The sequence below is a fragment of the Pan troglodytes genome, chromosome 18 (genome assembly GCF_028858775.2).
Source record: "Pan troglodytes isolate AG18354 chromosome 18, NHGRI_mPanTro3-v2.0_pri, whole genome shotgun sequence".
Taxonomy (NCBI): domain Eukaryota; kingdom Metazoa; phylum Chordata; class Mammalia; order Primates; family Hominidae; genus Pan; species Pan troglodytes.
The window spans coordinates 7,382,517-7,407,994 of NC_072416.2; the positions used below are offsets into that span (position 1 = coordinate 7,382,517).

The 25,478-nt window shown below is 52.6% G+C and overlaps 1 protein-coding gene across 3 annotated transcripts in view; it reads right to left on the reverse strand.

The window, feature by feature from the left end:
* Nucleotides 1-3,084: 3,084 nt before the first annotated feature.
* ZNF500 (zinc finger protein 500) overlaps nucleotides 3,085-25,478 on the reverse strand; it is a 29,755-nt gene continuing 7,361 nt past the window's right edge. The window contains exons 6-8 of one of the 3 annotated variants that reach the window (XM_063796168.1): nucleotides 18,188-18,724; nucleotides 11,792-11,863; nucleotides 3,085-3,557 (exon numbers count right to left, since the gene is read on the reverse strand). In XM_063796168.1, the coding sequence (XP_063652238.1) occupies nucleotides 3,166-3,557; nucleotides 11,792-11,863; nucleotides 18,188-18,724 (1,001 nt within the window). In that variant the 3' untranslated portion in view covers nucleotides 3,085-3,165. 3 annotated transcript variants of the gene reach the window in all.

Sequence of the window (25,478 nt, forward strand, 5' to 3'; positions counted from 1 at the left end):
ATGCCCGCGGTAGCCAATGAGCTAGTGGTGTTTGACCTGCTCCGCCCCCGCCCTCCAGGGGAACCAATCCCATTGCAGGAGAGGCAGGACGCGCAAAGGCCCGAAAGAGGAGCGGGGCGGGGTGGGGGAAACGCGAAGGCAGTCTAGTAATGTAAAGCTCTGCTGAGAGGGAGAGTGCTGAAGAAGGGGACAGCCTCTGTACCTGCGGCGCGGCCCGAGGGGCGGACGCGACCGGAGTGACGCGCTGGAGGCTGTTTATAGCGCTGTCAGGACAGCGCGGGGAGTGGAGGCAGAGGCCTGAGGTGAGGGGCCTCGGGCCTGCTGCGCCTGCAGGGAGTTGAACAAAACGCGGGGAAATACGGGCTGGGGGTGGGTGAGAGGAGGAGCAATGGGCTTTCCACTTCCACAGCTTTAAAATTTAAAAGCTCGACCCGGGAGGCTGTTGGCGTCTGGTTGCCATAACAACCGGCAGCCTCGTGGCAGGCCGGCTGGGGGCGGGGCTCTGGGAACCGGGGCGGGGCTGTGGCGGGGCTAACAGGCTGCCGCTGAGAAACCCACCCCGAGACGGAGCCGGAAGGCCGTTATTCAGAGGCGGCTCCGAGCCTCCCCTTCGCCTTCTGGATGCTCCGAGCTCCTCAACTTGGCGTTCAGGGCCCTGCATTGTCTGGTCCGTTTTCACCGGAGAGTCCAGCAACTGACACTTTCTTCCCTTAAACCTGTTGGGCGGTTCATTCCTTTGAGCCACTGTACATGCTCTTCCTTCTGCCGGTAATGCCGTTCCCTCCCCTATTGTCTTGTCCGCCTGAAGGGTTTATCAGAGTCTCTGGAGGCCCTCTTCATCCCGACGATTCTGTTGCCCTAAGAAATACTGTGCCCCGAATTGCGGAACAGAGCTCTAGTTACAAAAAACACCCGCTAGCTGTGTGCACCAGATGCGTCCCCAACCCGCTGCTCCCAGTTCAGAGTGCACCAAGCACCTGCCCTATTCCCAGAAGTACAGAGGAAGCAAGCAGCCCCCAATTCACATCTCCTGCCGCTGCCCTGATTGGGGATGAACAGGCACTGACTGCAGGGCCAAAGCCACAGCGGCCTCTCGAGCTGCAGAGTTCTCCTGACACTGGCTCTAGAGGACCCTCACCCGCCAGCTCTCAAGCTCAAGCTCCCCAGCCCCCTGAATAACAGGACCATCTCCTTTAAGACTCTAAGATACAAATGCAGGGGCTGGTCAGAGTAGTGACTCCAAAAAAAAAAAAAATCACTTGGTGACTCCAAACTGTCAGCCAGGCGCGGTGGCACATGCCTGTAATCCCAGCACTTTGGGAGGCTGAGGCAAGAGGATCACTTGAGGCCAGGAGTTTGAGACCAGCCTGGGCAACAGGGAGACTCCATCTCTACCAAAAGTAAAAATATTAGCCAGATGTGGTGGTACACACCTGTAGTCCCAGTTATTCAGGAGGCTGAGGTGGGAGGATCACTTGAGCTCAGGAGGCCGAGGCTTCAGTGAGCTATCATTGTACCACTGCACTCCAGCCTGGGCGACAAAGCCAGACCCTGTCTCCAAAACAAAAAAGCAAGGTGTCTTCTGTTCCTTGGTAAAGGGCAGTAAAGGGTAGTAGGACTTGAAATTCCCCCTGATTCAGAGTCCACTGTTGCTATTTACTAAACACCCTGAGCCTATGAAATGAAGAGAATAGTTATGCTATATGGGGTATATATAAAATATACCTATATATCATTATATATCATACATATGGCATTCTATATAACATGTACATATATCTACATAGGCATATTTATATCAATACATATATTTGTATATTATTATGTATATATCACTATATACATTATATACCTGCAGGCTCCACATGTGTGCATGAGTGGGGACACACACACACACACACACACACAGAGTGCCTGGCACTAACAGGAGCTTGCATAACTAGAAGGAAACTGAGGCAGGTGGTGAGGCCTGCCAGCCTGTTTGGTCTCCTACAGCTGGTAGAGCAGCCCCTGCTCTCCTGACCTTCAGTGGCCCGGACCCTCTTCCATCACCCTGTGTGCCCCACAGAGCTCCCCGGATGATGGTGCACTAAGAAGGCATCTGGAAGCCTGGGCCCTCATGGCATCCAACGGTGAAGGCATGGCACCCTCACTGGGCTCTCCCTGGGCCTCCCAGATGGGGCCCTGGGATGCCATCCTCAAGGCTGTCAAAGACCAGCTCCCGTCTCTGGACTCAGACTCCTCTTTGGTAAGCAAGAACTCTCTCCCTGGATGCCTTGTCCTTCCTACCAGAGCAGGCATGACGCTGGCCAGGACAGCTTTGGAGCACTTCACTCTGAAGACTTTTCCTGCTGACCTGTGCAGTTTGTTGACATTTTACTTTAAATCACATGGCCAGACTCAAAGTTGTGTTTTCTGGGTGCCTATTTCCTTCTTTACTCTTTCTTCTGCCTTGATTGTCATCTCTGAGCATGGGTATTGGTGCTCAGCATCTTGGGAGGCCCTTTCAGTGGAGTTTTTGGCGCTGACTTGGAACCCAGGTCAACTCGATGCAGAAGCTCTGTCCTTTCCATTCTGCTATTCTCCACTCTCTCGGGCCAGGACAGGGCCAGAACACCCACTGAGAATGCACAATTCCAGTGCATTGTGATAAGCCTTCGAGGGATTCTGCATTTGTGGTTTGGGGTCCCTGAAATGGCCCTCAAAGACGCTCAGACCAATAGCCCTAGGTGCAGGTGTAAGACCCTGCTAAAGATGCTCCTGGCGGGGGCTGCTCAGTGCACAGGTTGGCACTGGGCGTTAAGAGACAGTATGAGGGTTTTAAAAGGAACGGGCAGGGTTTGGGTCCTACCTGGGCACCAGCAACAGAGCTTCAGGGACCTCAGACGTCATCCAGTGCATGACGAGGCTAAGGAGAACCTAAGGGGACCCCATGCCTCAGTGCTCAGGGTGTTTTCACACCTTCAGTCTCATTTGAGAGTATGAGCCCCAACCCCTTCAGGAAGACAAACTAAGCTGTGTAAGTGATGGCTCAAGGTCACAGGGGATGGGGAGGGCTGGACCCTGCTCTTTCAGCTACCACCTCACTGCCCTGTTCATGTCACACAAGGCATTAATGAAGCACTTGCTGTATGCGAGGTACTTGCAGAACCAGGATCCCCAGTCTCACCTCCACGAGGTTGTGCTGCCAAGCCGATTTCTAAACGGTGGCAAGAAGCCGCGCACGGCAAGGCTGACTGGGAGAGAACCAGATCTCCCCCAGGCTCCTGAGCAGCAGGGCTGGATGGGCTGGACGGGCTGGGCGGGCTGGGCTGGAAGTGAGAGTGGAGAGTGGAGAGCGGGGGTGGCTAGGCCCTCAGGGCTCTGCCTGCTGCCTTGTCCTCCAAAAGCCCTTTCATTTGTCCGCAGTCGGACTATGGGGAAGAGGAGCTGTTCATCTTCCAGCGAAACCAAACCTCCCTGATTCCAGACCTGTCGGAGGAGCTGGCTGAAGATCCTGCCGATGGCGACAAGTCCAGGGCCTGGGTCGCTGCAGCTGAAGAGTCCCTTCCCGAGGTCTGTGGGACACAGAAGAGTGTACGCCTGTGTGTGTGCAATGTTAGTCTAAACTGACTGGTCTAAACCACTGTTCTAGCATTTCCACGATACCTGGTCCTTTTTTTTTCCCCCCCCATGTACAACCCAAGGTATTCAGATGCCCAACATCTAACCTCCACGCACCTCCCTCTCCTGGGGAGCCCGGCACCTTAGGGCTGGCATGCACACTTGATTTTCCATCCGATTTTGACCCTTCTCTTCTTCTTGATCGCTCCTATCCTGTTCTCTACCATGGCATCCTGAATAGCTTCTGGCCGTTGTCACGACTGCTTGTCCTAAATGTCTCTCCCTTAACCCAGCTGGCTTCATGGCTACCTGGCTCATCCCAGCACCTGGCAAGTACACAGGAACTCTGGTTTACTAAACTGCTAAACTACACTGCTACAGGCTACAGTGGGGAGTGGGAGGGAGGAAGATGGCCCATCAGTGCCTGAGCAAGCACACAAGCTGGACCTCGTGGGAGGGACAACCCAGGAGACAATGAGCAAATGTGGACTAAGCGTGCCAACGCAGGCCTGTGTTGCCAGTGCTGGAGGCTGAGACAGAGGTTCCCATGAGGCCAGGAGTTTGAGACCAGCCTGGGCAATACAGCAAGACCCCATTTCTGGCCGAGCACAGTGGCTCACGCCTGTAATCCCAGCATTTTAGGAGGCCAGTATGGGTGGATCACTTGAAGTCAGGAGTTTGAGACCAGCCTGGCCAACATGGTGAAACACTATCTCTACTAAAAATACAAAAATTAGCTGGGCATGGTGGCAGGTGCCTGTAATCGCAGCTACTCCAGAGGCTGAGACAGGAGAATCGCTTGGACCCGGGGGAGCAGAGGTTGCAGTGAGCCAAGATCACACCACTGCACACTCCAGCCTGGGCAACAGAGTGAGACTCCATCTCAAAAAAAAAAAAAAAAAAGAAAAGAAAAGAAAACAGTGTAGAGGCACTAACCCACTTCCAAAATGGAGACGGGGCCTAGCTCCAGCGTAACTTCTCTCAGGTGTTCTGCTGAGAACAATTAACCTACCGAATGGGAGGGCATGGGCACTGAACCAGATCATCTCCCAGAACCAGGACATGCCCCCACCCATCACCTTGAAGGAAATCTCCCATCAGCCCAGCCATTCCTAGACCTAGGTTTGAAATAACCCCACACAAGAGAGATCCCTAGGGCAGCTAAGAACTCTGGTGGGTTCAGGTGGAACAATTTGCATGTGATTTTATTTTGCTTCTTCATTTCTACAATCAATTACTTCAGAAACTCTTCTGGATGATTTTTTCTTGTTTTTTTTTTTTTTGTAATGTGGGATCTCTACTAAAAAATTAGCTGGGTGTGATGGTGTGCCTGTGGTCCCAGCTACTCAGGAGGCTGAGGTGGAAGGATGGCTTGTACTCCAGCTTGGGGTATCAATTTCTGAGCCCCAACATTATCATTATTGATAATTTAAATATTGTTTCATTGCTCTAACAATACATTCCACTCTAGCCTTGTATTTAAATAGCAGGATGCCTCAGTGGTGCTGTCTCTAGCCAGCCCATATTCAACAGTAGCTTTCCAACTTTTTTTTTTTTTTTTTTGAGACAGGATCTTGCTGTGTCACCCAGGCTGGAATACAATGGTGCCCTCACCGCTCACTGCAGCCTCCACCTCCCGGGCTGAAGCGATCCTCCCACTTCAGCCTCCCAAGTAGCTGGGATTACTCGCACGCCACTGTGCTGGCTCATTTTTGTATTTTTAGTAGAATGAAGTGTGCAGTTAAAAATGGTTAAAAGAGGTCAGGCACAGTGGCTCATGCCTGTAATCCCACCACTTTGGGAGGCTGAGGCAGGAAAGATAGCTTGAGGCCAGGAACTTGAGACAAGCCTGGAAGACCAACTATGTTGTAGAGACTCGTCACTACAAAATAATATAAAAAAAAATTAACTGGGCCTAGTAGTATGTGCCTGTCATCCTAGCTACTTGGGAGGCTGAAGTGGGAGGATCACCTGGGCCAGGGAAGTCGAGGCTGCAGTGAGCTATGATCGCACCACTGCACTGCAGCCTGGGCAACAAAGCGAGACTTCACCTCAAAAAAAAAAAAGTACATATTTTACTATGAAAAACATTCCCTGAAGCATGTTTTTGAGGATGCTAACTGAACATACCTGTTTTCTTGACAGCCAGTTCTGGTGCCTGCAGAATTGGCCACAGAACCTGGGGGCAGACAGAACACAAGGACAAAGGATGCATCCTCTCAGGAAGGAAGAGACCCTAGCAGGCCTTTTGAAAGCTCTGGTGAGGTCAGCGCTCTTCTTGGGATGGCCGAGGAGACCCCCAGGTGGCTGGAAGGCGACCTTGGAAGCCTGTCTTTCAACACCAAAGGATCCCAGGGTCCTCCCTGGGACCCACAGGCCGAAGCCACTCTCTCCTGCCATGAAGGAGACCCAAAGGCAGAGCCCCTCAGCACTGCCTCACAAGAATCTGTGAACCGCCGGGCCCTCCGACAGGAGAGAAGGAAGATGATAGAGACGGACATCCTCCAGAAAGTCACCCGGGATGCCTGCGGCCCGACCAGCAGTGACCAAAGTGGGGTGAAGGAGGCGCCCTGCCACGCTGCGGAGTCAGCTCCCAGATCCAAAATGCCCCTCGTGGAGCCTCCGGAGGGACCACCAGTGCTCTCGCTCCAGGTAGGCGCCTCCCCGTGCCTGGCTCTTTCTCAGGCCTGTTACCTGTGGCATGGCTGCTGTTCCCATGCACTGGAGCTAGAAGCAGCTTGAGGGCTGGCCCACTAGGACCTTAGGCCCATTATCCACCATTCTGTGTACCTGTCTCAGTAGAGGGGTGGAGGGTCCCAGCAGAGCACATCCTGGGGGAGGGTTAACAAGAACACAGAACAAGCAGGGCCTGCCTTCTTTAAAGAGAGAAAAGGAGGCCAGGCACAGCGGCTCGCACCTGTAATCCCAGCACTTTAGGAGGCCGAGGCGGGAGCCCAGGAGTTCAAGACCAGCCTGGTCAACACAGTGAGACCCTCATCTCTAAAAAAAAAAAGAAATCATCCTGGCTAACACGGTGAAACCCCATCTCTACTAAAAATACAAAAAAAATAAAAATAATTAGCTGGGTGTGGTGGCGGGCGCCTATAGTCCCAGCTACTCAGGAGGCTGAGGCAGGAGAATGGCGTGAATCCGGGAGGCGGAGCTTGCAGTAAGCCGAGATCGCGCCACTGCACTCCAGCCTGGGCGACAGAGCGAGACTCCATCTCAAAAAAAAAAAAAAAAAAAAAGAAAGAAAGAATGTATAAATTTAAAAAGAGAGAGAAAAAAGGAATTCCACTCCCAAGGATGTTCATAAATACATATAGCCATATCTAAAATATAGAACCTGGTTCTGTCAAAGCCTGATCTCAAAATATGAAAGCCCTCATTCTCATAAACTAGTGAGCACCTGTTAAAAAGTTGTATTTAGTGAATTAATGAGGGAACCAGCAGGATGACAGTGCCGGTTTAATAAGATCATAAGAAACTGGGATTTTGGCCAGGTGTGGTGGCTCACGCTTGTTATCCCAGCACTTTGGGAAGCCGAGGCAGGAGGAAAATCTGAGGTCAGGAGTTCGAGAGCAGCCTGGCCAACATGGTGAAACCCTGACTCTATTAAAAATACAAAAATTAGCCAAGTGTGGTGGTGCGCGCCTGTAGTCCCACTATTTGGGAGGCTGAGGGAGGAGAATCGCTTGAACCCAGGAGATGGAGATCACGCCCCTGCACTCCAGTTTGGGTGACAGAGCGAGACTCCATCTCAAAAAAAAAGAAATTGGGATTTTGTAAAACACTGGGGAAAAAGAGAGGAATGCAGAGATACGCTTGTCACATTCATGTCCTAGAGGAGTTATCTTGTCTACTGGACAGAAAAGTAACCATCACACCATCTCGGTTTTACACATTTTGGATAATTTTTCTTAACAGGTTAGAGAAAACTGGCACCAGGTATACACAGAAGTCATCTTTACTACTGTTTAAATCAACCGTTCTTTCTGCTCACCTAAAAACTTATTTTTCTCCACTTAGAGGGCTGCAAAGAGTTGAAAGGTCATATGATAAACATGAATTCTTGATTAATTTCCTCCCTCCTCCTCAGACTCACTCTGCCCCTAAGCACTCACTGCCAAGCCTTCCAGTTTTAGCTCCTGCCTGGAACAGCTTGATTCTTAAAAGAACAAAATTTTTTAACCTCCAAACATTGTGAACCTGTATGAACCTAAATAGTGTTTCTGAATACAACACAGGGTTTGGCTGGGCTCGGTGGCTCACGCCTGTAATCACAACACTTTGGCAGACCCAGGCAGATGGATTGCTTGAGGTCAGGCAGATGGATTGCTTGAGGTCAGGCATTCAAGACCAGCCTCGCCAACATGGTGAAACCCCATCTCTACTAAAAATACAAAAATTAGGCTGGGCGTGGTAGCTCACACCTGTAATCTCAGCACTTTGGGAGGTGGAGGTGGAGGCGGAGGCGGAGGCAGGTGGATCACCTGAGGTCAGGTGTTTGTTCGAGACCAGCCTGGCCAACATGGTGAAACCTCATCTCTACTAAAAATACAAAAAAAAAAAAAGAAGGGTGCGGTGGCGCATGCCTGTAATTCCAGCTACTTGGGAGGCTGAGGCAGGAGAATCACTTGAACCTGGGAGGTGGAGGTTGCAGTGAGCTGAGCTCCCACCACTACACTCCAGCCTGAGCGACAGAGTGAGACTCGGTCTCAAAAACAAAACAAAACAAAATGAAACAACAATACAGGGTTTCCTTCGGGTCAGACAACGTCTTTGTGCCAAAAACAAAAGTGAAGTACTGATCCCCAAGAAAGCATAGGAAGGAGGTGGCAAAGTGCAGGCCCACCTTAACGGAGGCGTTCAATCTGTAATGGAAAGGCGGGGTCAGCCCATTTGCAAACTCTGTCATGCATTGAATTCCTGATTTCTACCCCCAACATCCTGTGACCATCTCCATGGGTCACAGCAGCTGTGAAGCAGGTACTTGTGCCTCTGGGACCCCTCAGCATCCTCATAATCACTGGTTTTAATGATTTCAGCAACTTGAAGCATGGGATTTGGATGACATCCTTCAGAGTCTGGCGGGACAAGAAGACAACCAGGGAAATCGTGCACCTGGAACTGTGTGGTGGGCAGCTGACCGCCACCAAGTTCAAGGTCTGACCTTGAACACTGGAGCCCACGTGAATCCCCACAAGCAGCACCTTCCTGGGCCCCTCAGACACAGAGGGCTGCAGGCTGGTCACAGACAGTCCTGCAGCTCACACATGTCTTCCCTGCTGGCCCCGCCCTAAACACTCATGCTGCCAGTCCCCAAAAGACTTCATTCATTCAACATATATGTGACCGCCTGCTACGTGCCAGGCATGGGCCAGGTCCTAGGGACAAAGGAGAGGCCTCCACACCCCACCCCATGACCCATACCTCCTCTTCCCCACCTCCCTGGGCCGACCTTCCTTCCTTCTCCCTCCTCCTCCTTCCTGGGGGAAGGAAGCTCCACCTTCTGTGCACAGTCAGCTCCTAAGCACACTCCTGCTTCCCCTGGCCTCCCCATTTAAAAAGGGAGACAAAGGATGTCACCACTGTCACTACACTCATGGCTTTGCTCTGGGAAGTCCTGCAAATAAAATGAAAGTTCTCCAACCCCTCCCTACCCACTCAGGCCACAAAGGCGAGGGGAGGCAGGTCTGAGGCAGAGGAGCCAGGGCAGGTGCGGCGCTTCCGCCTCTGGTCCCAAAGCAAAGACTCCCCTGTGACTGACAGCCCATGTTATGTTAAATACATTTTGTTGGTTTGTAATTCAAATCCCATAAAGCAGGAGGTAGAGAGCCAACCATTCTGGAGGGCATGTGTGTGCATGTGTATGTGTGTGTAACTGGCACTCCCTTTGTGGAGGGGAGTAGGGCAGAATGTATTTTTTTTTTTTTTTTTGAGACAGAGTTTCACTTTTGTTGCCCAAACTGGAGTGCAATGGCATGATCTCGGTTCACTGCAACCTCCACCTCCCGGGTTCAAGCGATTCTCCTGCCTCAGCCTCCTGAGTAGCTGGGATTACAGGCACGCGCCAGCAAGCCTGGCTAATTTTTTTTGTATTTTTAGTAGAAACGGGATTTCACCATGTTAGCCAGGCTGGTCTCGAACTCCTGACCTCAGGATCCGCCTGCCTCAGCCTCCCAAAGTGCTGGGATTACAGGTGTGAGCCACTGCGCTCGGCCGAATGTATTCTCTATTTTAAAGGCACATAACCATTTAATCAAGCTATTTCACTTAGAAAATCTGTCTTACACTCTTACTCTAGTAGGTAAAGATGTGTGTTCAGAGATGTTTGCTGCAGTGTTGTTTAAAAATCTGAAAAGCTGGAAACAATCCATATTCAGTAGGAGCCCAGCTAGATCGTTTTAGCACAGAATACACTGCAGCTCAATGAGGGGATCTCCGTAGGTTAACGTGGAAGCATGTAATATACAAAGTGAAAAAAGTGAAGTTGAAAAAAAACCTATAGAGGATGACCCTATCTTTTCTTTTTAAGTCAACACACAGAACTGTTCATTATGATCACCTGTGACAAGTGGGACCAGGGTGTGAGGAAGTGGGATAAACTTAAAAATACGTCACTCCTACTTCACAAAGCCCTTGTGCCACAGGCCCTGCTCATAAAGATTCTGCCCCCCTCAGCCCTGCTGAGCTAGAGGTGGAGTCCTCAGAGGGCTGAGTAGGGAGAGGGCTGGGCGGGGGCAGTGGAGGAGCCTGAGGTCCATTCACATGTGGAGACCCCAGGGGTCCTGAGGCTCCAGCTGCTGTAAGTCACAAGTGGGCCAAGTCCCCACTAATCAGCCTCTCCTTTGGCCATCCTCAGACCGCATGGTGCCGAGCGCCCACAACAGGCTCATGGAACAGTTGGCCCTCCTGTGCACCACGCAGTCCAAGGCCTCTGCTTGTGCCCGGAAGGTGCCTGCCGACACTCCCCAGGACACCAAAGAGGCAGATTCAGGAAGCAGGTGGGACTTGTAGCCAGGCCCGGCTCCTGTGGTCCTTTAGAATGGCCCCATGGTTTTGTAGCACTGACTGGACCTACCAAGGGCGGGGCACTCCATATGCATTTTCTCAGTCACTCTCAAGCATCTGATCAGGCAGTCGCTCCTGTCATCCCCATTTTAGAGATGGGGAAACCAAGGCTCAGAGAGGTTGACTCTCTCTGGCCATAAATGGCAGGGCTGGTACTCAAGCCCTAAAGTACCTGCTCTTTCCCCAAACCCAATGGGAACCCTCCTTTCAGTGGGAGGCCATGAGGCCTCCCTGAGAGTAGGAAGGTTATCATGTGACCCTGCCCCTCTGGCCACAGCTGATTGGTCCAGCTCTGGGCATGTGACCCCACCCCTCTGGCCACAGCTGATTGGTCCAGCTCTGGGCACGTGACCCCAGCCGTGGGATTTTTCAGTCTCTGTGTCTCTGTGTAGGGGTGGAAGGGCAACAGCCACCTGTCCTGCCACAGGGAGAAAGGCAAGCTGCAGTGAAGATGGGAGAGGCAGAGGTGGAGGCAGGGCCCCAGGGTCCCGTAAGGCCCCTCTATATGCCTGCCCTCCCCACACTTTGGTTGCTCCGCACTTGAGGAATCTGAGAACCAGTGAATCCCTTTTCACCTGACCAGCAGTGGGTTTCTGTGCCTGGAAACCAAAAGTACCTAACAGAAGTGGCTACACCTGGCTGGGCGCGGTGGCTCATGCCTGTAATCCCAGCACTTTGGAAGGCCGAGGCAGGCAGATCACCTGATGTCAGGAGTTCGAGACCAGCCTGGCCAACATGGTGAAACCCCATCTTTACTAAAAACACAAAAAAAATTTCCAGGCATGTTGGTGCATGCCTGTAATCCCAGCTACTTGGGAGGCTGAGGCAGGAGAAATCTCTTGAACCCAGGAGGCGGAGGTTGCAGTGACCAAGATCATGCCACTGCAGTCCAGCCTGGGCGACAGAGCAAGACTCTGTCTCAAAAAAAAAAAAAAAGAAAAAAAAGAAAAAGAAATGGAGAGAACTGCAGGGTTAACCATGGCAGCCATTAGCCGTGTGTGGCTACTAAACACCTAACGTGGTGAATGTGACTGAGGAACTGAATGTTTTATTCATTGGATTTTAACTGGCTTAAATGTAAACTTAGCCACTTGTGCCAAGTGGCTACACTTACCACAGATGGAGAGCATGTCCATCATGAGGGACGTTCTGTTGGCCAGCGGTGGCCTAAATCTCGCAGGCTGTTCTGAAGAGTAAAAGAGCAAATGTGTTTAATGTGCCCGTCTGTAGAGAGTGGGCACTCACTGGGTGGCAGCCACGAGCACTGTGACTGGACAAACCCAGCGCAGGTCACAGAGTTATCACAGAGAACTGACTCCACAACACCTGCTTTTCTCATTTCAGATGTGCCTCAAGGAAGCGGGGCTCCCAGGCTGGGCCAGGCCCGCAGCTGGCCCAGGGCATGAGGCTTAACGCAGAGTCCCCCACCATCTTTATTGACCTGCGGCAGATGGAGCTACCAGACCACCTGTCCCCAGAAAGGTCCGGAGGGCAGTGACTACCCCATACCAGCCTCTACTTTGCAGAGTTGCCTGTTGACCGCACAAAGCCTCTGGTGGATCCCGATGGGGAGGAACAGGGACTTCAAAAGGCTTGGATCAATTCTCAATTGAAAAGTGCTTTTAGCCTGGAACGAGGTCTGGCCTACAGTCCCCCTGGGTCCCTGCAGGGAGGGAAGAGGGGCATGAGGCACACCTCCTCGGGCTGGGCTCTATGCAATAGAGCCCAACACGTCTAGGCTGGAGGGCATCACCCACACCTGTCCTCACCTCCTGGCAGGACGTCCACCGGCCTCCAGTGTGGCTGCTGACCTCTTGCATTGGGTCACCAGCAAAGCCCGAGTGCTTCAAGCCCCAACAGGAGTTGGAACGCCAGGTGGAGTGGGCACATCCAGAAACCCATTTCTCTCCCTGCAGCTCCAGCCACAGCTCCTCTGACAGTGAGGAGGAGGAGGAGGAAGAGATGGCAGCTCTGGGAGACGCAGAGGGGGCATCTCCTTCCTCCCTGGGGCTACGGTAACCACCAAGGGGCCTCTCGCCACCTGCAGATGTCCCACCTCTGCTTTCTGCAGCAAGCCCTCCACCTGGCACATTTACCGCCTGTGGTGAGGTCTTGCTGCACCCACCGCACAGGGTGAGGGGGATGGCACAGCTTCCATCATCCTGCCCACGTCCGCTGGGTCCCAGCAGTGGCAGCAGCGATGGGCCGCCTGAATTGCATTCTTACTCTGAAATGGGAGCTGGGCTCACCTGCTTTTCTCCTGTTTCAGTAAGGAGGGCTGGGAGGGGCGGCCCCCACGGGGTTGAGTGAATTTGGTCTCATTGTGTCACAGGACCTGTACCGGGAAAAGCCAGCTTCTCCAGCAGCTCAGGGCCTTTCAGAAGGGGACAGCCCAGCCCGAGCTGCCTGCCAGCAAGGGGCCCGCGGGTGGGAGGGCTCAGGCCCCTGAAGACACAGCTGGATCACGAACTGGGAGGAAGCAACACATGAAGCTCTGTGCCAAGGGGCAGAGCGCCCAGGCTCGACTCCCAAGAGGCAGGCCCAGAGCCCTGGGGGATGTTCCTGAGCCAGGGGCAGCCAGGGAGGCCCTGATGCCTCCTCTGGAGCAACTATAGCTGCCTCAGGTAGTGGGATCCCAGGAGTGGGCAGGGGCGGGCTGACTTGCCATGGACCCTGGGCCCCGGTGTCCCCTTGTTGTCCCTGCATTTCCACTAGCAGGGGCATTCCAGAGGCAGGGACCCTCAGACTTTGGACTGTTGCCCACCCTGTTAGAGCTCAGTCACAGGTGCATGAACTTAGAGGAAGGATGCAGATACAAATCTGTATGTAACCTGTGACAACAGCTTTGGGATAAAGGGGCCTGGTCCTCTGAGGGAGATGGGCAGGGACAGCAGGAGGACGGGGTGCTGCTCTCTGCGGGACTCTGAGGCTCTTCATCTTTCTCCAGTTCTGCATTTTTTTAAACAGGCATCTATTATTTCCATCAATAAGGTCTTTTTAAAAACCAAGTAAAACGTATTTAGAGGATTTTAGGGTTGAAAGAGACCTAAGCCTTATTTTCTGGCTTCCTGCATACTTGCTATTTTGGGCACTTAAATTAACACATGACACACACATGCCTACCCACACAGATCTAATACACGTGGTTTTTTTCTCTTTTCGAGACGCAGCAGCTGGGACTACAGGTGCATACCACCATGTCCAGCTAATTTTTTTTTTTTTTTTTTTTTTTTTTTTGTAGAGATGGGGTCTCACGGTGTTGCCCAGGTTGGTCTGGAACTCCTCTCAATCCTCCTGCCTAGGCCTTCCACAGTGCTGGGATTATAGCACTGTGAGCTGCCAGCCTGGCTTTTAATGAACTTTTTGAAAGAGGAGTAACGAGAATTTGCTTTCTCTTTCTCTTCTTTACCTAAGATAGAAAGGCACACATAGATTCTCAAGGCCTTTGGCCTTTATGAATCTAGACAGAATACTGGAAACCCCTGGAAATGCTGTCCTGTGTAGAATGGAGCAGCAGCCTCACTTGTTGATCACCAGCAAAAACTGGGGACATCTGCTTGCCCCCTGCCAAGACCCGGCCCCTCCACAGGACATGCCTGGTCTTCCTGGGTCCTGTTCCTTTGCCAGCACCGTCTTGCAGCCCCGTCTTCACGGGATGCTTTTGTAACTGCTGTGATCAGCCCTGACCTGGGCACCTGTTTGTCTCCCCAACCTTGTCTCCAGGATGTGTCCTGCTGTCTGCCCCGTGGGAAGAGCAGAGAAATCATCACCACCTTGGGCCCCACGGTGCCATGGGCTCAGGCAGCACAGTAGGGCGCCGGGCCTTTGGGCCAGTGTCCCAGCTTCCCCTGGGGTTCACCCCTGGCTGCCATGCCACTGAGGATGGGCAGGGGTCTCTTCGCATCAAGCCTTGTACCAGGCAAAAGACAGGCCCTGCTTGGCCGTGGTCACTGGCCGCCAAGATCAGGGCTACAGATGTCTGCTCTCTGGACCCCACGTGATCTGGCCACTGGGGACCCCCACCCGACCCCACTCCCAATGATGAGGGGCATTTTCATTGCAAGTCAAAGGCAAGACAGGCTTCCATAAAGTCCCAGGAGGTCCCTCCTGTAGGGCACAAGGCCAGGCTGCCTCCCAGCCCCCAGGCCCTCTCCCACCTACAGAGACCCTCCCCTGCCCCCTCCACTCCGGGGCCTGTGCCGCCAGAACCGGGCTCTGCCCCCATACGCTGCCCTCGCAGCCTGGCGGCCTCCGCTGTGGCTGCCTAGCTGTCAAGAGCAAAGGCTTTTTTTTTCTTCAACCCCATTTTCTTCCATTTCTCCCACCTTTTTAATGCCAGTAACCTCACTGAGAATGTTTTACAGTGATGGAAAATAAACTCTGTTCCAAGTTCAACTCTGAATTACTGTGTCTGTCAAGGCAAGGGGAGTGAGGTAGGAAGTCAGACCTGCGTCCAAAGCTGGCTCTGCCACCTGGGCAAGGTTTTCACGCTCCCAGTGCCCAGTTCCTCCACCCACAGAAGGAGAATCATGGCCGGGCGCGGTGGCTCACGCCTGTAATCCCAGCACTTTGGGAGGCCGAGGTGGGTGGATCACAAGGTCGGGAGTTCAAGACCAGCCTGACCAACATGGAGAAACCCCATCTCTACTAAAAATACAAAAATTAGCCGGGCGTAGTGGTGCGCACCTGTAATCCCAGCTACTCAGGAGGCTGAGGCAGGAGAATCACTTGAACCTGGGAGGTGGAGGTTGTGGTGAGCCAAGATCGTGCCTTGCACTCCAGCCTGGGTAATGAAGTGAGACTGTGTCTCAAAACAAAACAAAAAAAGGAGACTAATGGGAGTCCCCCGTCACTGGACTGCATGAGATGACATCACAGCACACGCAGGCACCTGGGACTCACAGCTCCTACAAAACTCTCCCATCACGTGAGTGCTGAGGATGATGCCCATGAGATGGGGCCAAGCAGCAGGCAGGGACCCACTGAGCCAGCGGGAGGCCACAGCCTCGGCAGGGGGAGGGAAGTGGGCAGACCCCAACCACACTCCCCCAGAGGCCGCCACCTCCAGCACAGGCCTGGATATGAGAGAGGGGCCTGGGGGCTCAGGCTGCGCTGGGGAGATGGGTGTCAGCAACGCTGGGTGCTTTGCTAGCTCCTGGAGTGTGGCCTGGCCACATCTAGCTGGGTACCTCATGCCCCATGAGAGATCCCAGAGCTGGTCTAGAAGGTAAAAGCCGTCCCTCAACCAGGCAGCCGCATTCTGCAGACACAGGACAGAGCACACAGGGGCCAGAAGCAATGACTTAAAAAAAAAATTGTTTATTTTATCTGAGACAGGGTCTCACTCTGTCTTCCAGGATGAGTGCAGTGGCACAATCACAGCTCACTGCAGCCTCAACTTCCTGGGCTCAAGTGATCCTCCAGCCTCAGCCTCTCAAGTAGCTGGGACTACAGGCACACCCCATCATGCCTGGCTAATTTTTTTTTGTGTGTGTGGAGTCTCGTTCTATCACCAGGCTGGAGTACAACGGTGCGATCTCGGCTCACTGCAAACTCCGCCTCCCTGGTTCAAGTGATTCTCTTGTCTCAGCTTCCCGAGTAGCTGGGACTACAGGCACGCGCCACGCTACCATGCCCAGCTAATTTTTGTGTTTTTAGTAGAGATGGGGTTTCACCATGTTGGCCAGGATGGTCTCGATCTCCTGACCTTGTGATCTACCTGCCTCGGCCTCCCAAAGTGCTGAGATTACAAGCGTGAGCCACTGCACCTGGCCTTTTTTTTTTTTTTTTTTTTGGTAGGGAAGAGGTCTTTCTATATTGCCCAGGCTGCTCTTGAACTCCTGGGCTCAAGCAATCCACCCGCGTTGGCCTCCCAAAGTGCTAGGATTATAGGTGGGAGCCACTGTGCTCGGCCTCTGACACTAAATAATGTCAGTTAAGGGAATGAGAAAAGGGCAGGTCACGCACCTGGAACCTGGGCTGTGCCAAAAGGTCAAATGTGCACGTATATACAGTGACTAGGTGACAAATGCAATGGAGCATCCCAGGCTGGGATGAAGGCCAAGGCCACCTACCTATGAGGAACAACCACTGCCTGGCTGGAACGTTCCAGAACCCAGTGGTTTCCATAGCTGCCCTACGACTTCCGAGATGACTAAACCCACCAAGGACTCTATCACACTGCTTGTCTCGGCCACTCACCCACCGTGGATGTGCACAGACCAGTGGCTCCCACGCAGCACAGGCCAGACAAAAGCTGGAAGGTGAAGGCTTCTTACCTTAGAAAGACAAAGTGGGGCAACCATGGAAGGCCACATTCCAGACACTAAGGGGCCAGGAGCAAAGGCAGCCCTGGGCCCCCGCCCTGGGGAGGTGTCAGGCCCGTCACATCCCAGGCGACATGTCAGGAAGATGGAACTCAGGGGTGCTTTCCCGCCCCAGGTGTCTTCCGCCCTGCAGAGCAGCTATGGATCTGCAAAGGGGACTGGAATGCTGCAGAGCCCCGGGCTCCATTTGGAAACTCTGGCAGGATGAAGAAGCTGGAGACCACGTCCTGGGAAGGCTGGGGTACAGCAGGGCTCCCTGCAGCAGACGAGGGGTCCCTCAAACTCATGTGCACCCAGACCTCAGAATGTGACCTTATTTGGAAACACGGGTTTTGACGATATAATTAGTTAAGATGAGGTCACAGTGTATTGGGGGACCCTAAACCCAGTGAGTGGTGGCCCTACCAAAAAAGAGACTGGGCATGGCGGCACACACCTGTAACCCCAGCTACTCAGGAGGATGAGGCAGGAGGAACATTTGAGCCCAGGGATTCGAGGCTGCAGTGAGCTATGATCATGGCAATGTATTCCCGCCTGGGGGACACAGCAAGGCCCCGTCTCAAAAAAAAAAAAAAAAAAAGGTGGGGGGAGCAGGTGGGGGGTACACACAGAGACAGCGCACAGGGTCACAGACACACAGGAGAGGGGTTGGGATGTGGGGATGAGGCTGTATGCCAGCAGCCACTGGATGCTGGAGGCAGCTGATGGACCCTCCCAGGCCCTTCAGGAGCCAGCCCCACGAACACCTTGAGTGTCGGCTTCTGGCCTCCTGAGTGTGTCTCTGTGGCTGAAGCCCCTGCTCTGTGTCACCTGTTCTGGCTGCCACTGGACACTCAGAGCCTGTCCTTGCCCTTGTTCTGCACCCAGTGCCCAGCTTCCTCTGCGGCCTGGGCATCCCAAATGTCCCCTGCTGGCCTCATACTGGGCCATGGGAGGAAACAGGCAGCTGGCAATGCTTTCGGACCAGGCTGTCTAGCAGTTTCCTGAATTCTGTGCCCAGGGATGAGAGTCCTGGAAAGGGAGTTTCAGGCATGGTGATCAGGCTTTGGCACTGGGGCCTCCAGGAGCCACCGGCTGGAGCGTCGGCAAGGAGCCTGCCCCCATGTGGGTCCGCTGGTGCTTGTGCAGGTCGGTGCCCCGGCGGAAGCCCCGGCCACAGGCCGGGCAGGTGTAGGGCTTCTCACCTGTGTGCGTCCGGCGGTGGGCGCTGAAGTGCGAGCTGTTGTTGAAGCGCTTCCCGCACTGGGTGCAGGCATAGGGCCGCTCCCCGCTGTGCGTCCTGCGGTGGATGACCAGGCTGGAACTCTGGCTGAAGCGCTTCCCACACTCGGGGCACGGGTAGGGCTTCTCGCCCGTGTGCACCCTCTGGTGTGTGCTGAAGTTGGAGCGGTCGCTAAAGCCCTTCCCACAGACTAGGCACTTGTAAGGCCGCTCGCCCGTGTGTGTGCGCTGGTGCTTGGTCAAGTGGGACGTCTTGCTGAAGCCTTTGCCACATTCCGGGCAGGTGTACGGCTTGTCAGCCCCATGGGAAGCCCGTCTTCCTGGTGGGGGGCCGCCTCTTGGCTGATCAGGCCTGACCAAGCCCCTGACTGGGGCTGGCCTCTGACCTGGGAGCAGGTGGCCAGGCCCCTGGCATCGTGCCGAGAGCACTGGGTACCACTCCATTCTCACCGGGGCATCCTCCCTGCCTTCACCGCCGTCCTCCAACTGGATCCCAGGTCCTGAGACAGAGAAAGCATGATCTCTAGGAACTCACAGCAAGAGGGCAAGGGAAATCCTTCTAATAGGAAAATGAAGGCCTCACAGGGCTCCTAAAGTTCCCCTACAAAACATTTAGCAGGGGCTGGGCACTGTGGCTCACGCCTATAATCCCAGCACTTTGGAAGGCTGAAGTGGGAGGATTGCTTGAGCCCAGGAGTTCAAGACCAGCTTGGGCAACGCAGTGAGATCTCGTCTCTACAGAAAATAAACAAAACTAGCTGGGCATGGTGGCGTGTGCCTGTAGTCCTAGCTACTCAGGAGGCTGAGGTCGGAGGATCACTTGAGTCTAGGAGGTCAAGGCTGCAGTGAGCTGTGATCGCGCCACTGCATTCCAGCCCGGGTGACGGCGTGAGACCCTGTTTCAAAAACTAAACAATCAATAAAACAAACAAACAGGAACGCACTTGACCATCACAATAACCCAGTGGGTCAGTGCTGTTACCATCTCCATCCTGCAGATGGGGAAACCGAGGCACACAAGTGTTAAGAAACTTACCCAGAATCACCGGGCTGCTAAGTTACAGAGTGAGGGCCATCAAGCTCTGCACTCTGCTGTATCCTCTAAGCCAGGGGTTCCCACCCGGTGGCAAGGTCTGGAGACATTTTTGTTGTGTCTGGGGAGGGGGTTGTAAATGGCCTCTAGTGGGCAGGGGCCAGGGCTGCTGGAAAACCTCCCGCCCAGCACAGGCAGCCCCACGTGGAGAGCCATCTGGCCCAAATGCCAGCAGCACCAAGGTGGAGAAGCCCTGCTCTGGGCTGTTCTGGCTGAGCAGAGCAGTCGTGGCTCCCAGCCACTGGACCTCCCTTGTCGTACTTGGTGTGGCCCCTGAGGCCCCTCTGCAGATCCAGGTTCTAGAGCCACCACCAACAGGACAGGAGAACAGGGAGAGGGGCCTGGAATGATCCAGGCTTTGCCCCTTTCAGGAAAAAGCCCTTGACTTCTCTGCTCTTCCTTTGCAGCATGAGGGTGACTGCAGCTGGGGACCTGGTAGCACAAAGTGCACCGGGGTGCCTGGGGGGCTGGGGGAGCAGCCGTCTTCATAGCAGTCCCGCAAGAGGCTCTGCGCATGGTAGGCACACGCCATGCTGACCTCACAGGGGAGGGACAGAACCACCCACTGCCCTTGGAAATGTCCACTTTAAGACACTCCCAGCCCCAGACCTCCTGGGCGAATCCTTCTTGCCCTCCCCTCCCATCTCCAGGACCAACTTCCAGATAGCCGAAGGTGGGTTTGGCACGTACTGAGCCTCAAATTCCACATCTATAAAACTGAGAGGAGGCCGGGCATGGTGGCTCATGCCTGTAATCCAAGCACTTTGGGAGGCCGAGGAAGGCGGATCACTTGAGGTCAGGAGTTTGAGACCAGCCTGGCCAACATGGTGAAACCCCATTTTATTTTATTAAAAATAAAAAAATTAGTTGGGGGTAGTGGTGGGTGCCTGTAATCCCAGCTACTTGGGAGGCTGAGGCAAGAGAATCGCTTGAACTCGGGAGGCAGAAGTTGCAATGAGCCAAGATCGTGCCACTGCACTCCAGCCTGGGCGACAGAGCGAGACTCTGTCTCAAAAAAATAAAAAAATAAAAAAATAGAAAATAAATAAAACTGAGAGGAGGATTGGAACCACCTCATTGGCCTGCTATAATAATATTTTATTTATTTATTTTAAAGACAGGGTGATATGGTTTCGATCTATGTCCTCACCCAAATCTCATGTCAGACTGTAATCCCCAATGTGGAGGTGGGGCCTGGTGGGAGGTGAGTGGGTCATGGAGGCAGATTTCTCATGAATGGTTTGGCACCATCCTCTTGGTACTGTCCTGACAATAGTGAGTGAGTTCCCGTGAGATGTGGTCGATTAAAAGTGAGTGGCACCTCCCCTCACTCCTTTGCTCCTGCTCCAGCCATGTGAGACATGCCTGCTCCCTCTCTGCTTTCCACCATGACTGGAAGCTTCCTGAGGCCTCCCCAAAAGCTGAGCAGACACCAGCATCATGCTTTCTGTACAGCCAATTAAACCTTTTTTCTTTATAAATTACCAGGTCTCAGGTATTTCTTTACAGCAATGCGAGAATGACCTAATACACAGGGCCTCACTATATTGCCCAGGCTGGCCTCAAACTCCTGACCTCAAGTGATCCTCCCACCTCAGCCTCCCAAAGTGCTGAGATATAGGCGTGAGCCACAGCACCCAGCCTTGTTGTAAAAATATTTTTATTTATTTATTTATTTATTTTTGAGATGGAGTCTCGCTCTGTCTTCCAGGCTGGAGTGCAGTGGTGTGATCTCCGCTCACTGTAACCTCTGCCTCCCAGGTTCAAGCGATTCTCCTACCTCAGGCTCCCGAGTAGCTGGGATTACAGGCGTGAGCCACCACGCCCAGCCAATTTTTGTATTTTTAGTAGAGATAGAGTTTCACCATGTTGGCCAGGCTGGTCTCGAACTCCTGACCTCAGGTGACCCAACCGCCTTGGCCTCCCAAAGTGCTGAGATCACAGGGGTGAGCCACCATGCCTGGCCGTACAAATATTTTTAAAAGAGACTGAGTCTGGCAGCTCATCAAAAGGTAAACAAGAGTCATTATATGAGCCAATGACTTTACTCCTAGGTACACACCCAAGAAAACTGAAAACATGTCCTCAAACAAAAATGTGTACATAAATGTTCACGACAGCACTCTTCACAGTAGCCAAAAAATGGAAATCACCCAAATGTCCATCTACGAAAATGGATCAACAAAACGTGGTCTATCCATACAGTGGAATACTATTCAGCCATGAAAAGGAAGCACTGACACATGCCATAGCACAGATGACCCAGGAACACATGACACTGAGTAAAAGAAGCCAGTAACCAAAGGACAGTCCCTGCACGATTCCCTTTACAGAAGACAACCAGAATAAGCACACCCAGAGACAGAGCAGACAGGTGGCTGCCAGAGGCTAGGGGAGGGGAAATGGGGAGAAACTGCTTGTTGGGTACGAGGTTTCCATTTAGCATGATAAAAAATGTTTTTGAGGGCCAGGCGTGATAGCTCACGCCTGTAATACCAGCACTCTGAAATGCCGATGTGGGCTGATCATTTGACGTCAGGAGTTCTCGCCAACATGGCAAAGCACTGTCTCTACTAAAAATAGAAAAAATATTGGGAGGCCGAGGCGGGCAGATCACAAGATCAGGAGTTCAAGACCAGCCTGACCAACATGGTAAAACGCTGTCTCTACTAAAAATACAAAAATTAGCCAGGTGTGGTGATGCACACCTGTAATCCCAGCTACTTGGGAGGCTAAGGCACGAGAATTGCTTGAACCCAGGAGATGGAGGTTGCAGTGAGCCGAGATCATGCCACTGCAATCCAACCTGGGTGACAGAGTGAAACTCCATCTCAATTAAGAAAAAAAAAAGTTTTTGAGCCCGGGTAACACAGTGAGACTCCATCTCTATCAAAAAATTTTTGTCGCCCAGGCTGGTGTGTAATGGCGCGATCTCAGCTCACTGCAACCTCCGCCTCCTGGGTTCAAGCGATTCTCCTGCCTCAGCCTCTGAGTAGCTGGGACTATAGGTGCATGCCACCACACCCGGCTAATTTTTTTGTATTTTTAGTAGAGATGGGGTTTCACCATGCCGGCCAGGATGGTCTCGATCTCTTGACCTCGTGATCCACCCGCCTTGGCCTCCCAAAGTGCTGGGATTACAGACGTGAGACACCGTGCCCGGCCCAAAAATTTTTTCAAAATTAGCTGGGCACGGTGGCATTGACCTGTGGTACCAGCTACTCGGGAGGCTGAGGTGGTAGAATCACCTGAGCCTGGGGAGGTTGAAGCTGCAGTGAGTCAAAATTGTGCTACCGCACTCCAACCTGGGTGACAGAGTGAGACCCTGTCTCAAAAAAAGAAAAAAAAAGTTTTGGAACTATGTGTTACTGCACTCCAACCTGGGTGACAGAGTGAGACCCTGTCTCAAAAAAAGGAAGAAAAAAGTTTTGGAACTAGATGAAGGTGATGATTGTACAACACTGTGAAGATACTAAACGCCACTGAACCGTTTACTGAAATATGGCTAATTTTATGTTATGTGAATTTCTTTTTTTTTGAGCAGCAGCAAGATTTATTATGAAGAGTGAAAGAACAAAGTTTCCACAGTGTGGAAGGGGACCCGAATGGGTTGCCCGTGAATTTCATCTCATTAAAAAATGTAAAAACTTTGAGGCCAGGTACCAACCTAATTTGTTTTTTTGAGACAGAGTCTCACTCTGTTGCCCAGGCTGGGGTGCAGTGGTATGATCACAGCTTACTGCAGCCTTGACCTCCCAAGCTCAAGCGTTCCTCCCACCTCAGCCTCTCAAGCAGCTGGGACTACAGGCATGCACCACTTTTGCATTTTTTTGTAGAGACAAGGTTTCTCCATATTGCTCAGGCTGGTCTTGAACTCCTGGACTCGAGCAATCTACCCGCCTTGACCTCTCAAGGTGCTGGGATTACAGGCATGAGCCACCATGCCCGGCCCGTTTTTGTTTTTGTTTTTTGGAGACGGAGTCTTGCTCTGTTGCCCAGACTGGAGTGCAGTGGTGTGATCTCGGCTCACTGCAACCTCCGCCTCCCGGCTTCAAGCGATTCTCCTGCCTCAGCCTCCCGAGTACCTGGGACTACAGATGAGTACCACCAGGCCCAGCTAATTTTTGTATTTTTTAGGAGAGACAGGGTTTCATCATGTTGGCCAGGATGGACTCGATCTCCTGACCTCATGATCCACCCGCCTCAAGGCCTCTGGAAGTGCTGGGATTACAGGTGTGAGCCACCGCGCCGGCCAATTTTTTTTTTTTTTTTTTTTTTGAGACAGAGTTTCGCTCTTGTTGCCCAGGCTGGAGTGCAATGGCGTGATCTTGGCTTACTGCAATCTCCGCCTCCTGGGTTCAAGCTATTCTCCTGCCTCAGCCTCCCAAGTAGCTGGGATTATAGGCACCCGCCACCACGCCTAATTCTTGTATTTTTAATAGAGACAGGGTTTCACCATGTTGGCCAGGCTGGACTCGAACTCCTGACCTCAGGTGATAAACACTCGCCTCGGCTTCCCAAACTGCTGGGATTACAGGTGTGAGTCACCGTGCCTGGCCATTTTTTTTTTTTAAGCAAGATCAAATAGATCCAACTTTCCTCGGCCCCACAGACCTTTTTTACCATAGGCTCTGGCGCCGGGTAAGTAAAACCCAAACACATGCCTGTGACCCTGAGAGGGAAGCTGTGTCTGGGCTCCAGGAGCTGGTGACAGAGCTGGGCAGAATCTCATTCCTTCCCTTCTGAGGATTCCACGTAACCACTTGGGAGCCGGGAGGGCTGGCAAATTCTTTCCCTTTTGACTTCTGCCTTTTGCACAGGGAACGAACTGGACCACAGGTAATGTGCGCTCAGAGATCTTCAGATCAGGGTTCCTCAATCACGGTGCAGGTGGTGTCCATGGGACCTGGCCCGGGCTGTCTCTGATGCGGCCGCCCTGTGCACCGCAGGAGGTTGGGCAGCGTCCCCACCTTCTGCTCAACAAATAATCACTTTCATCAGTGACAACCCCAGGGTCGTGACAACCAAAAATGTCTCCAACTCATGGACAGATGTCCTCTGGGGGACAAGATTGCCCCGGGTGGAGAACCCCTGCTCTGGATGCCTGTCACCAAAGCTGCTGCTGACCAACCAGAGACCCATACAACATCATCTAAAACTCTTCATAGGCAACAAAAGAAAAAAACGATCAACTGGACGCTAGAACCAAAAACTTTTGTGCATGAAAGGACGCTACCAACAAAATGAAAATGCAACACACAAAATAGGAGAAAATATTTCCAAATCAGGCCAGGTGCGGTAGCTCACGCCTGTAATCCCAGCACTTAGGGAGGCTGAGGCAGGCAGATCACTTGAGATCAGGAATTCGAGACCAGCTTGGCCAACATGGTAAACCCAGCTCTACTAAAAATAGAAAAATTAGCCGGGTATGGTGGCGCACACCTGTAATCCGAGCTACTTGGGAGGCTGAGGCAGGAGAATCGCTTGAACCCGGAAGGCGGAGGTTGCAGTGAGCTGAGCTGAGATTGTGCCACTCCACTCCAGCCTGGGCAACAGAGCAAGACTTCATCTCAAAAAAAAAAAAAACCCTGAAAATAACAACCGCTGGTATGGATGTGGAGAAACTGGAACCCTTGTGCACTCTTGCTGGGTGCATACGATGGTGCAGATGCTGTGGAAAACAGCATGGCGGCTCCTCAAAAAACTCAACACAGAATGACCACATATGCTCCAGCCATCCCACTGCTGGATACATCCACCCAGGAACAGAAAGCAGAGTTGATCAGAGATACACTTGTACACCCACGTTCACTGCAGCATTATTTACAATGGTATATTCTTCAGCCTTAAAAAGGAAAAAAATTCTGGAGGTTTCCCAAAGAAGGAAGTCTGCCTCAAGACCGTGGCACAGAAATCCTAAGCTTCCAGCCTGCTCGCCTGGCCTGCAGATTTCAGACTTGTCAACTTCTGTAAGCAACCAAGGGAGCTGTCTAAGTACCCATTCCTTAAAATAAATCTGTGTGTGTGTGTGTATCTTCTGTTGGTTCTGTTTCTCTGGAGAACCCTAATACAAAGCGACATCTCACTGTCATTAGAAAAGGCTTCAGCATGGCCACGCACGGTGGCTCACACCTGTCATCCCAGCACTGTGGGAGGCCTAG